Here is an 11,668-nt window from a genome sequence, read left to right on the forward strand (position 1 = left end):
CGAGGAGGGGTCTTGAGGGAGGAGTGGGGCGACGTCCGCAGCGGGCTCCCGGGGGCTGTCTCGGGGCAGCGGAGGCTTTGGGGCGCAGCTGGGGTCTCCAGCGGGTAGACCACCGTGCAGGCTGCAGGAGGCACTTCTGGGCACCAGGCCTTGGCAGGCAGGGGCGAAGTCCTCCGAGGGACGGGGGAGGCTCGAGGAAGTGACTGGGCCCGGACTGGCGCCGTGCCTGACCCCGGGCTCGTGCATCCCCCCAGCCTCAGCCTGGCCTTCTGGAGCCGTCCTGGGGCAGAGACCCGGCGCCTCTGTCCTCTGGCCGCCGGGGGCCGGGGACCCCGAAGGTCCGGTGTCGGCCCGGGAGTGGGACCCAGCGCTGGGTAGAGTTCGTCTTAGTTTCTGGGAACGGGACTTGTCTTCCATGTGTCCACATAGAAGGGGGCACTAGTCGCCTGTTGTGCCGTCCTTGCGCCTTTGGATTGGTGGTCGGGGTCCGCCTGCCTTCGGGACTGGCTGCTGACAGTCCCGGGACTCCCGAGGGACTCCCGAGGGTCTCCGCAGAGCTCTGGCGGCTGCCTCCCCGGCCCCTGTAACGCGGACGATTTGTTTACAGAAAGTTCAGGAGCCCTGGAAAGGAGAAGGAGTAAGACGTCTGGAGGAAGAGAGAGAGCGGGTAAGACGGTTTCGGGACAGTGGCTTATTGGGTATGTGGGAGCAGGGGTCACGCTCAGACGGGGGTGTTTTTGGACAGTGTGATCGCATAAGTCAAGTAGTAGCGATTACAAGATGAGTGTTTGCTGTGGGAGAAAAACCGGCCTTTCCCTATTATTTCTTGAAGGTACCCAGGAAGTTTTTGTATGAAAAGTTGGCATTTTCCCCGTCACCTTCCCTTCCCTCTAGTGCTCACCAGAATGAAACGTGAATGCTCAAGTGAAGCAGCTGAATGGGGTTGCCCTGTGTCCAAAGGAGAAACTTATTCTCTTTGGGGACACACAGGCCCTAATTTCCAATATAGTTCTTTTCCTGCATTTGGAACAAGCAGAGCTTAGAGTGGGGTTCCTATGCTGAGTTTTCCTGTAGAGTGTTTGAAGTGGATCTGTTGAGTATTGAGAAAATGCTTCCTGGGGTTATTTGAATTTGTTGTGTCAGGGTGAAGCTTTTAGGAAAAAACTGCTTCGTAGGTAGTTTGGAATAAGATGGGTCAGAGTAGACTTCAGAGGTAGGTCTGGAAGAATTCAGCACATGTGGCTGGAAGGTGATAGAGTTCTAGGTAGTCTGAAGATGACAGTGTATGGACCAAAAAGTGTGAGTTTAGAGTTTATGATCCTAGAAGTATCTTTTAAGGACCAATTCCAGGCCGGTTTATAAAATAAGTTCACCAGAGGCTTCTGAGCCAAGTTGATGATTAAATATTAAGTGTAAGCCGGGCTCGGTGGCTCAGCCTGTAATCCCGCACCTTTGGGAGGCTGAGGTGAGTGGATTGCCTGAGCCCGCGGGTTCGAGACCCACCTGGGCAAATTGGTGAGACCTCATCTCTACGATAAATCAAAATGAGCCGGGTGTGGTAGCACGCACCGGTAGTTTCAGCTGCTTGAAAGGCTGAGGCGGAAGGATCGCCGGAGCTCAGCGGGTCAAGGCTGCAGTGGCCGGGAGCGGCCACTGCACTCCAGTCTGGGTGACAGAGTGAGACTCCCACTCAAAAACAAATAAATAAATAAAAATAAATATTAGGTCTATATCTCTTCTCCAGCCTTACTTAATTTTTTTTGGCCTTGCATTTCCCAGATCCATCATTGGAACAGGCAGGGCAGGGAGAGCCACCGTGCTGTCCCTCCCGCAGGACACAGGGTGCAATGGTCTGGTGGTGCCAGGGCAGAAGCTCCTAGCCCAGGTTGCTGGCTGCGTGGTGGTGGTGGTGGGTTGTGTGGTGTGATGAGTGGTAAACCTGGTCTGAGTTATTTTGTATAAGAGTTCAACCCCGAATCCCACTGGGATGACCCATCTTGAATGTCTGCAGAACCTAAGAGAAATTATGTTTTCTTACTGAGGAAAAAAATGGTTCTTTGTGTTTCTTCAAGTCCTCTGCTAATGCAGACATTCTGCAGTTGTGCATTTTGAAACTGTTTCTCTCAACAGTGTCTCAGTTGTTTCTGTAGTTGTCTCCAAATTGACCACTTTTTGCATCTTTTTCTTGTTGATGCTCCTTGCAGATGATTACTAAACTAGAGGTTATAGATCCGTTACTTTTGGGTAGCTCCTTTGTAATTATGGGGTCTTTATGTAGTTCTCCCTAATTGTCACTAACAGTCCTCCTCGTGTGGAAGTATTTCTCTAACTCTCTTCCTTTCAGGAGCACTTGAAGCGTTTTATTCTTCTTAGGACTGCTTCCCTCTCATCCCTGTGTGCCTTAAATACTTATTTGTAAAGAGTTCATCCTCTTCCATCCTCCACCCCCGTAGAACACAGCAGAGCAGTTAATTATTCAGAGTCATCCGCACAGTGCCCGTTTTTTATGGTTATGCCAATATAGTTAAGCAAGCAAGCAAAAAAACCTGTTTACCCTACACTGGGAAGGAAGGCGACGACTTGCTCTTTGGGGCTCTAATAGATGTCGTCTTCTTCCTGCCCATTGTAGGGTAAACGGGTTCTTTTGCTTGCTTGCCCGACTATGTCGGCATAACCATAAAAAGTGGGTGCTGTGCAGGATGGTGTAGGACCTAGAATTAGAATCCACAAGTCTTTGTTTCCTAGGTCCATTCTCTAGCCACTGAACTTGGTGGATACGCGCATTTCATGACTTTCTAAAGGTAGTTTGTTTTCAGGGAATGCTGTTTTCATGGGAAAAGAAAATTGTGCTTTACCTGAAAAACAAAAAAAAATAGGTAAGTTCTGGGAATGAGGTGGTGGTCTTCACCATATCTGCCAAAACCACATGCTGGAGGCCACGATACTTCTATCCCTGGATGGCTGCTAGGATTATGGAAGGATGTGGTCAGGTGGAGACATCTCTGGTGCAAGAGTTCAAGTCCTGCTGGGGGTTTTATAGTGTCTCTCTCCTTTACCTCCTCAGTGCTTCTAGACTTCTTTTGAGGTTGGAGAGGGAATACATAGTTCCTTGAACCTCTTGGAGGAAACGGTCCACCCTTATTATAGTAAACCTCCTTTCTTATTAACAGAATAGTTGAGGCTTGGTGCAGGAGTGAAGGTGAAAGCAGAACTCAGATTTTTCAGTCCGGCATTCTTTGTGCCTCTTATGCTTTTTCTTCTTTCCCGCTCTTTGGGGCTATAATAGAAGTCGTCTTCTTCCTTCCCAGCGTAGGGTAAACTGGTTCTTTTGATTGCTTGCTTAGATGTATCGGCGTAACCGTAAAAAACTGGTATTGTGTATAGATGAGTTTCCCCCGTAATATTTATGGTCTTTGGTTTGTAAGAATAGTGATGGGTGCCTGCTTGGATGTTGGGGTGGTTTGGTGAAATTCCACCATGAAAGACAGAGTAAGTGGTGAAGTGGACAGTAAACGGGTATTTGAATGATCTGGCACCAGAGCACCCTGTTACACAACTCCGGGGGGCACCCTTTACATTCTTTTCTAGCAATGGCCTTTATTCTTGGCTCTTCAGCTGGCTCGTTTCAGGGGTACAGAGGATTAAGGCAGCCTCCTCAGCAGATCAGCGGCATAGCATTTCTCGTGTATCGTTTGGCAGGTAAAGATTGCATATAGCTGGATGAGCAGTACCCCCCATGTGTCCTGCTTTGGGACTGACCTCTTGGTCAGAAGTCCATGGACACGTGTCTTGTCCTGGGACTGCAGCTTCTCTTTAGAGCTAGGTGTCCAGGGAAGTGGAAGGGCCTTTGAGTTATTTTCCGTTGGAAAGTCTGGCCTCTTTCTTCAGGCTCTGTCATCCTAAAATCAGTTATCTTGGTAGCCAGGTGAGAATGCACAGGATGAGGACAGAAAATAAGGCTTTGAACTGCATGTTATTTTGCTGTTACCAGAAACTTTACTCTTGCAAATGCGTATTGAGAACTACCTAAAAAAGGTGTAGTTTATTCCGGGAAACATCCCCAGTTTTAATTCCTGGATCCAGCCACAACATCAGAGAGTGTGTTCTTCAGTTAATATGGTTTTGCCGAACCCCTTTCCTTAACTTGCTCTTTGGTTCCCGGGTTCAGATTTCTGCTCTGCTCCTGTTGGACTCTGTCTCCAATATCTTAATTTGAAAATGGGGTTACAGTACCTACCTCATAGAATTGTTTGTTTGGGGATTAAGTGATGTGAGAGTTGTAATGTGCTTAGAATTCTACCTTGAACACGGTACAACAGTAAGCACTTGATGATAGTAATGATGGTGGTGGTGATGTGGTCCACCACGTTATTGTATATGCCCTCTTTGTTGGAATTTACAGGGGCAGGCCGGGCTCGGTTGTTCAGCCTGTAATCCCAGCACTTTGGGAGGCCGGAGTGAGTGGATTGCCTGAGCCCGCGGGTTCGACACCAGCCCGGGAAACGTGACAAGACCTTGTCTCTACAATAAATTTTTAAAAAATTATCCAGATGTGGTAGCACACGCCTGTAGTTCTGGCTGTTTGGAAGGCTGAGGAAGAAGGATTGCCGGAGCTCAGCAGGTTGACGCTAGGGTGACCATGAGCGTGCCACTGTACTCCAGCCTGGGTGATGGAGTGAGACTCCAACTAAAGAAAAAAGACTTTTTAGGGGTAGATGGCTCACGCCTGTAATCCTAGCACTTTGGGAGACCGAGGAAAGATCGCTTGAGCCCTGGAGTTTGAGACCGACCTGGGCCACAAAACAAGACCTCATCCTACAAAATTAAAAAAAATTAGTTGGACTTGGTGGCACACGCCTGTAGTCCCAGCTACTGGGAAGCTGAGGCAGGAGGATCACTTGAGCCCAGGAGGCCGAGCTGTGATCATGCCTCTGCCCTGCATCCTGGGTGACCTTGTGAAACTCTTGACTCAAAAAAAAAGAATTTCGTAACCCTCAGAAACTCTGCTTTACCTGGCCTACCTGTAGGGCACTATGAGTGGATATGATCTCTCTTTGGGGGGGAAAGGGGGCTTGTTCACAGGAAACCTGTATGAGGACATTCTGATTTTCAGGCTCTCAGTTCCTCCCTCCAACATTTTCACACGTATAATGCATCTACCTCCTTGATTCTCTAGGAAGAAAGTATGTATTAGACCTTCCCTTTACTCTCCAGCCTAATTCTCTACTTCATTTCCAGCATCCACCACCACTCATCTCTTTTGTTTCATTTTTCTCAGCTAGAAGATGAGACAGACATGGGTTGTGGGTTAAAGTTTGAGCTCCTAGCATTGTTTTCACAATCTACATGTGCAGAGTACTCTGTTGTTCGGTTCATTAAATATGTAATTGCTTCTTGTGTGATGAATCCTGTGTTAGGAACTGTGGTAAGATACAGATGAAGAAGATATGATCATGGCCTCCCAAAAAACTTGCCAAATTGGATCCCCTTAAATTGTGATCGACTTGCTGGGCTTAGGCGATCCTTCCGCCTCAACCTTCCAAGGGAGCCGGAACTACAGACACACACCACCATGCCCGGCTAGTTTTTGTGATTTATTGTAGAAATGAGGTCTCACCAAGTTGCCTGGGCTGGTCTTGAACCCCCAGGCTCAGGCAATCTTCTTACCTCGATGTCTCAAAGTGCTGGGATCATAGGCAGAGCCGCTGCGCCCGGCCAGTTGATTCTTAATTCTGTTTCCTGAGGACCTGAGACCCCTTCATGAAGCTAGGGGTGGAAAGCCCAAGGTAGCACCTGTGTCAGAGACCAATTTGTTTTACTGTATTTTCTAACTCGGGGAAGAGGACTTGTCTGTACCTGATCCTTGGTCATTTGCTATTGATTCTTATCTTTGTGAAGCTGTTGTAGTCAGAGGTTTGATGCATTCCACTCTTGGTTTTTTTTTTTTTAGTCAGGGTCTCATTCTGTCTCCCAGACTGGAGTGCAGTGACACAATCACAGCTCACAGCATCCTCAGCCTCTTGGGCTCAGGTGATCCTTTTGCCTCAGTGTCCCAAATAGCTGGGGCTACAGGTGTGCACTACTATGTCTGGCTCACTTTTGATTTTTTTGTAGAGATGGACTCTCGCTATGTTGCCCAGACTGGTCTTGAACTCTTGGGCTCAAGCAGTTCTCCCATCTTGGCTTCCCAAAGTGCTGGATTACAAGTGTGTGCCACCATGCCTGGCCACTCTTGATGCTTTTTCAGCGAAAGTAGGCTGAATTGCATTTCTTCCTTTTAGCAATTTTGTGAACATTGAGAGTGCTATTTAGTAGAACAAAAAACGTGATGAGCCTCCTAGAAAAAGATAAGGAACAGTTAAATTTAGAGTGATTTACAGCTCCAACTCCTTTGTCTAAGGGCTTTCCTAGTTTTTTGAGTTGCTACTTGAACTATGCCAGTCTACTCTTGAGCTCTTAATGTCTCTGGCATCTGCCTCCAGCATATCCTCAGTGGGTCTCACTTGGCTGGAAGTCCTGGTCTTTCTTCCCCACCTGAACCTTGCTCTTGGTTCCAGGTAACAGCATGGTAATAATGTTTATTTCCTGCTGTTCCTCATTTTCCCATGCCGTCAGTCTCACATACTCTCCTTACTTGCTTGCTTTTGGGCTAGATCTTTCCTGGGCCAGGATTTTGGGAAGCTGTTCTTGACCAGCACACTGCCCATTAAACCCTGCTAGGAGATGTGATCAGATTGTGAAAGTCAGTGGTGGGATGCCTGGATTCTGTCCCCATCTACGACTTGGCAGCGGGATTCTGAGGGTTACCTTTCTTCGTTCTCACTCACAAAGTCTTAAACTTAACTTTCATTCACATACGGAGAAGAATTGACTCTCTTAGAGGCACAGTATTTGAGAAATATGAAGCAGGTGTCTAGTACCATATATGTGTCCTGGCCCACCACTCTTCCTGTTCCGAATACCTTTGGAGAGCTGAGGTACCACTGCTGACACCTGAACCCTTTTTCTTTTTTCTTTTTTCTTTTTTTTTAGTTGGAGTCTCACTCTGTTGCCCAGGCTGGCTGGAAGGCAGTGACACACTCCTGGCCACCACAGCCTTGACTGCTGGGCTCAGGCGATCCTTCCGCCTCAGCCTTCTAAGTAGCTGGAACTACAGGCGCGCGCCACCATGCCCGGCTGATTTTTTTGATTTATTGTAGAGATGAGGTCTCGCCAAGTGGCCCAGGCTAGTCTCGAACATGCGGGCTCAGGCAGTCCTTTACCTCAGCCTCCCAAAGTGCTGGGATTATAGGCATGAGCCACTGCACCCAGCCCCATTTCATTTTTTAATTAGGCATTTTGTGTTCTGACCTAGAACCTTTTCAAGCTGCATAGAACTTAGATATGTTGATTGGAACGCTTGAAATTTTTACTTCAAGGAAGATGAATTTGAAGGATAAGGAAAAGAAGGAATGGTGATAGGTTACCTGGCTGTTTTCTAACCAGTCTGTGATTAGCTTTGTGTGACCGTGGGCACATCCCTTCCCTTCTCATGACCTTAGCTTCTCTTTTTGTCTCTAAAGGAGAATTATGCCAGTTCTTTTTCTCTGGGGCATGGAGAGCATTCTGTGGGTGAATTGGCAGGCATACATTTTTTCCCCAGGCGCTACATAGGATACCTGTGTTGGAAGGGAGGCCGTGCTGAGTGCTCTGATCGAGGGACCACAAGGCTAGACGCTGAGGTCTCCACTGCCAGTTTCCAGCCTTGTAATCAGGTGCTGGGGAGGAAACCAGGAGCCCTGAGCTCTCCCTCTCCACTGCTGAGCTTTTCAGTTTTATTCCTGAGTGTGACGTGGTCTTCATTCCTTCTCAGGTAGAATGGAAGAGTCTCACTTCAATTCTAACCCGTACTTCTGGCCTTCGATCCCCACAGTCTCAGGACAGGTACGTGGGGCTGCTCTGCTCCCCCCGGCGCTGCTTTTAGCTCTGGGGAGTAAATGCGGTTACTGTGGAAGCTGAAGCAGGATGCGCCACCTGCCGTCTCGCTGGGCCCCTCCCTGAGCATCACTGGTGTTTCCGTCTCGGCTTGTCTCTGGAAGTGCAAAGACTTTCAGGTCTCAGCCTTGCCTCCAAGGAGGACCCACACTGAAAAGTGCTCCGCAGCGTCCAGGGTCAGGCTCTGTCTGAAGAGGGCGCTCCCCTTCCCTCCCTTTTCTTCTAGATTGAGAACACAATGTTCATCAACAAAATGAAGGATCAGCTGCTGCCAGAGAAGGGCTGTGGGCTGGCTCCACCTCACTACCCCACCTTGCTGACAGTGCCTGCCTCCGTGTCCCTGCCCTCGGGCATCAGCATGGACACCGAGTCCAAGTCCGATCAGCTGGCCCCACACAGCCAGGCGTCCGTCACCCAGAACATCACGGTGGTCCCTGTGCCATCTACAGGCCTGATGACTGCGGGTGAGCAACCCTGCTCCTCTCCATCTGAGGCGTTGGTCTTCATGATCGGTGCCCCAGGCTGGAGGGCTCCAAGGACTCGGGGAGTGGGACCTGTGTTTGATTGCTCAATCCAGTTTTCATTAAGTGCCTACTGTGTGCTTAGCAATGTGCTAGGCATGGTGGGGGATACAAAGAAGTAGAAGATGCGGTCCCCGCCTTTGAGGAGGTGACATTCTTTCCTTCTCTGAATCAAGGAGTCTCCTGTTCTCAGAGGTGGAGAAGAGAAGGGAGTCAATCAAGGGGTAAATCTCACTGCTACCAGGGGGGTGGGGACAGGGGCTAGGAGACCACCGCTTTTCTACAGGGTGTGGGGTGTCCTGTGTACTCTGGGCTGGGGGTGGCGGTGAGGGGTTGATGAGACAACGATCGGGGGAATGGACGAAGCAGGGTTAGGGCGAGGGAGGGCTGAGCAGCCTGACCCCATCTTCCTTTTCTCCCGGTCCTAGGTCCGGGTCTGGTCATCACGTCCCCCTCAGGCTCTCTCGTGACCACAGCCTCGTCTGCTCAGACCTTCCCCATTTCGGCTCCCATGATTGTCTCAGCTCTTCCCCCGGGCTCACAAGCCCTGCAGGTGGTCCCTGACCTCGCCAAGAAGGTGGCATCCACCCTAACAGAGGAAGGAGGTGGAGGTGGTGGCGGAGGTGGCAGTGTGGCGCCTCCCAAGCCACCCCGGGGCCGGAAGAAGAAGCGGATGCTGGAATCTGGGCTGCCTGAGATGAGTGACCCCTATGTCCTCTCCCCTGAGGACGACGACGACCATCAGAAAGATGGCAAGACCTACAGGTAAGAGGCAGAGCCGGGGCCGGAGGGGAAGGATTGCTGTCTCGGCCTCCCACCCTGCTCCTGCCCAGGCAGGTGCTGCGCTCTGACAGCTTCCCACCTCTGAGCTGCTTGCATGTCAGGTGTCCTGTCGTGGGCAGGGGGCAGAGCGGCTGTATCCTCTGGTGCCTCTCCGCAGGGTGCAGACCCACCTCACCCCTGGCTTCGGGGGTCATCAGCATTTACTCGTTTTTGAGTGACAGTAGTTTCTCTCTGTAATAAGACTTGACTGGTTTTGAGACCGCCCGCCGCTCCTTTTGCTTTCTACGTTTTCCATTCCAATTTTTTCAGGAAACCTTTCTGGTAGGCACCTCGCCTGACCTGTGTGCCATCCTCCAGTTCTTGGGCATATTTGAGCCCTGAGCCTGCCTGGCCCTGCATGGTTGGGATGGGGGGAGGGGCCGACTTAAGAAGGTGGGAGGAAGAGGTTACCTCCCCCTGTGGAGTGTTTGCTTATAGGGTGACCGATTGCTCACTTTCCAGTTCGTGAAAGTCCTATTGATCCTCCACTTCCTCTAGGTTGCCCACTGCGGAAAAGCGTTGTATGCATATTTGCATGTGTGACTATACAAAGATAATTATGCAAATAAGCTCCCCGCCCTTTGAAAGTTGAACCCCTTTTAATCCCCTTGAGAGCTGCCCAGTACCCTAGTGGGCTTGGGAAGTTTGGCCCAACGTACAGCGTGGGATGACCATCATCGCAGCTTGGACGCAGACAGGGGCAGATGTGCATGGCTGGGAGACGGGGTCTGTCCTTAGTGTACCGAGATGGGCAATGTTGTTCCCATTTTAGGAGCGAAGGGAACTGCGGCACAGGAGATGGACAGAGCCTTGGGCTCATGGATTCAGTTCCCGGCTCCACCACGAGCTTGCTGTGTGACCCTGGGCAAGTCCTTCCCCCTCCCTGGGCCTCAGTTTCCTCGTCTGTGAAATGGGCGAGTCTTGTTGCTGCCTCCGCTTGTCCGAGGAGACTTGAAATGCTGGGAACTTCAGAAGACAGAGAAGAAATAGTCATCGTCTAGGGCTTGCTTTTATTTGTGCTGTACAGTTCTGCTGTGGAGGGTAGCCACAGCTACAGAATGTTTACGGACTCTCCTTATAAGTGAAAGCGAGGGCATGTTGCTATTCGGAAAGCACTGAGCACGGCAGAATCCCAGCTGATAGTCAGGTGCATTGCAGCTTTATTATTATAGGTGTACCCCACTTTATACAGTAAAAGTGTTCCTGGAAAATGTTTACATCGTGTTACATTATAAAGGTACCTGGCAAGTCTGATTTATTTGAAAACATCCTTTATATATCATTTCATAAAGTGAAAACCCCTCTTAAATGTATTTTATAGATGCCTGACTTTTTATGTGTTTGCTTTAAGTGAGATCATTGTGACATGGAGAAACTTCTCTGCAGAACTAGTCTTGGAGAAGTAGCGGGAGGCCCTTTGACACTGGGGAACCCTTCTCAGGGATCAGGGTCCTCTCATTCTGCCAAGCTTCTTTACTTGAAACCACATTAAGGCTGTCTGTGGACTGCCCAAACTGTGTATATCCAAAGAAATGTGAATATACAGTTGGAAGGTAGCAGGGCAGACTTGCCGCACCTCCGTGTTTCTGGATTCTTGAAAGACCCCGTGCCAGGTGACTAAAGAGACCCCTGAAACTTAAGGATGACTTACTGTATCCTAAGGAAACAGAATTTCTCCAGAGATTCAGCACTCTGAAACTTCAGAGGAATCTTTTTGAGCAGGGAGTCCCTGTTTAATGCATGTGTGGACCAAGTGTACCTGTTCCAGTGGTCAGGAGTGTGTGATGGGGGACTGGGGAGTGGTTACTCTGACTCTTCGTTCTTGTCTGCTAAATCGGAAAACCAGTCGCAGCCTTATCCACCTTGTGGAAGTGTTTTGAGGGAAAATCAGAGTGCTTGAAGTTGTTTTGAGCATTTAGGGGAAAAACATGGGCGGTAATTCAAAGTAGTCATTGTAACCCGGGCCAGGCCACTACATCGCATTCCTCCTGGGGGCACCATTCTCTCAGGTTGGAGGTGAGTGGTGCCCCTGGAGTAACGCACCCAGTGGTGTGGGGCTGGCTTTTCTCTCCTTACTAAGTACCTGCCACAGCTCTCCGAAATTAGATATTTTCCAACCACCCAACAACTTGCTTTAGAGGACTTTTACTCTTATTTGGCTTCACAGCGTTTTTGGTGTGGGAAGACTTTAATGGTCATCCAGGTCAGTCCCATCACCTGGCAGGCGATTCCAGCCTCTGCTTGAATACCTCTTGTGCCAAGACTCTTTTTTTTTTTTGAGTTGGAGTCTCACTCCGTTGCCCAGACTGGAGTGCAGTGGCCGCTCCCAGCCACCGCAGCCTCGACCTGCT

The 11,668-nt window shown here is 49.7% G+C and overlaps 1 protein-coding gene across 1 annotated transcript in view; it reads left to right on the forward strand.

Annotated features, from left to right (window-relative positions):
• The first annotated feature begins 227 nt into the window (after positions 1–227).
• The window catches only part of ZNF384 (zinc finger protein 384), a 14,593-nt gene continuing 3,152 nt past the window's right edge, over positions 228–11,668 (forward strand). The window contains exons 1-6 of the mRNA XM_008049727.1: positions 228–667; positions 7,853–7,923; positions 8,201–8,438; positions 8,672–8,719; positions 8,924–9,260; positions 10,090–10,182. Of these exons, the coding sequence (XP_008047918.1) occupies positions 7,858–7,923; positions 8,201–8,438; positions 8,672–8,719; positions 8,924–9,260; positions 10,090–10,182 (782 nt within the window). The 5' untranslated portion in view covers positions 228–667; positions 7,853–7,857. The remainder of the gene's footprint in view (positions 668–7,852; positions 7,924–8,200; positions 8,439–8,671; positions 8,720–8,923; positions 9,261–10,089; positions 10,183–11,668) is intronic.

The sequence above is a fragment of the Carlito syrichta genome, unplaced genomic scaffold (assembly GCF_000164805.1).
Source record: "Carlito syrichta isolate Samal-C Ts95f unplaced genomic scaffold, Tarsius_syrichta-2.0.1 Scaffold136259, whole genome shotgun sequence".
In the NCBI taxonomy this organism is placed as follows: domain Eukaryota; kingdom Metazoa; phylum Chordata; class Mammalia; order Primates; family Tarsiidae; genus Carlito; species Carlito syrichta.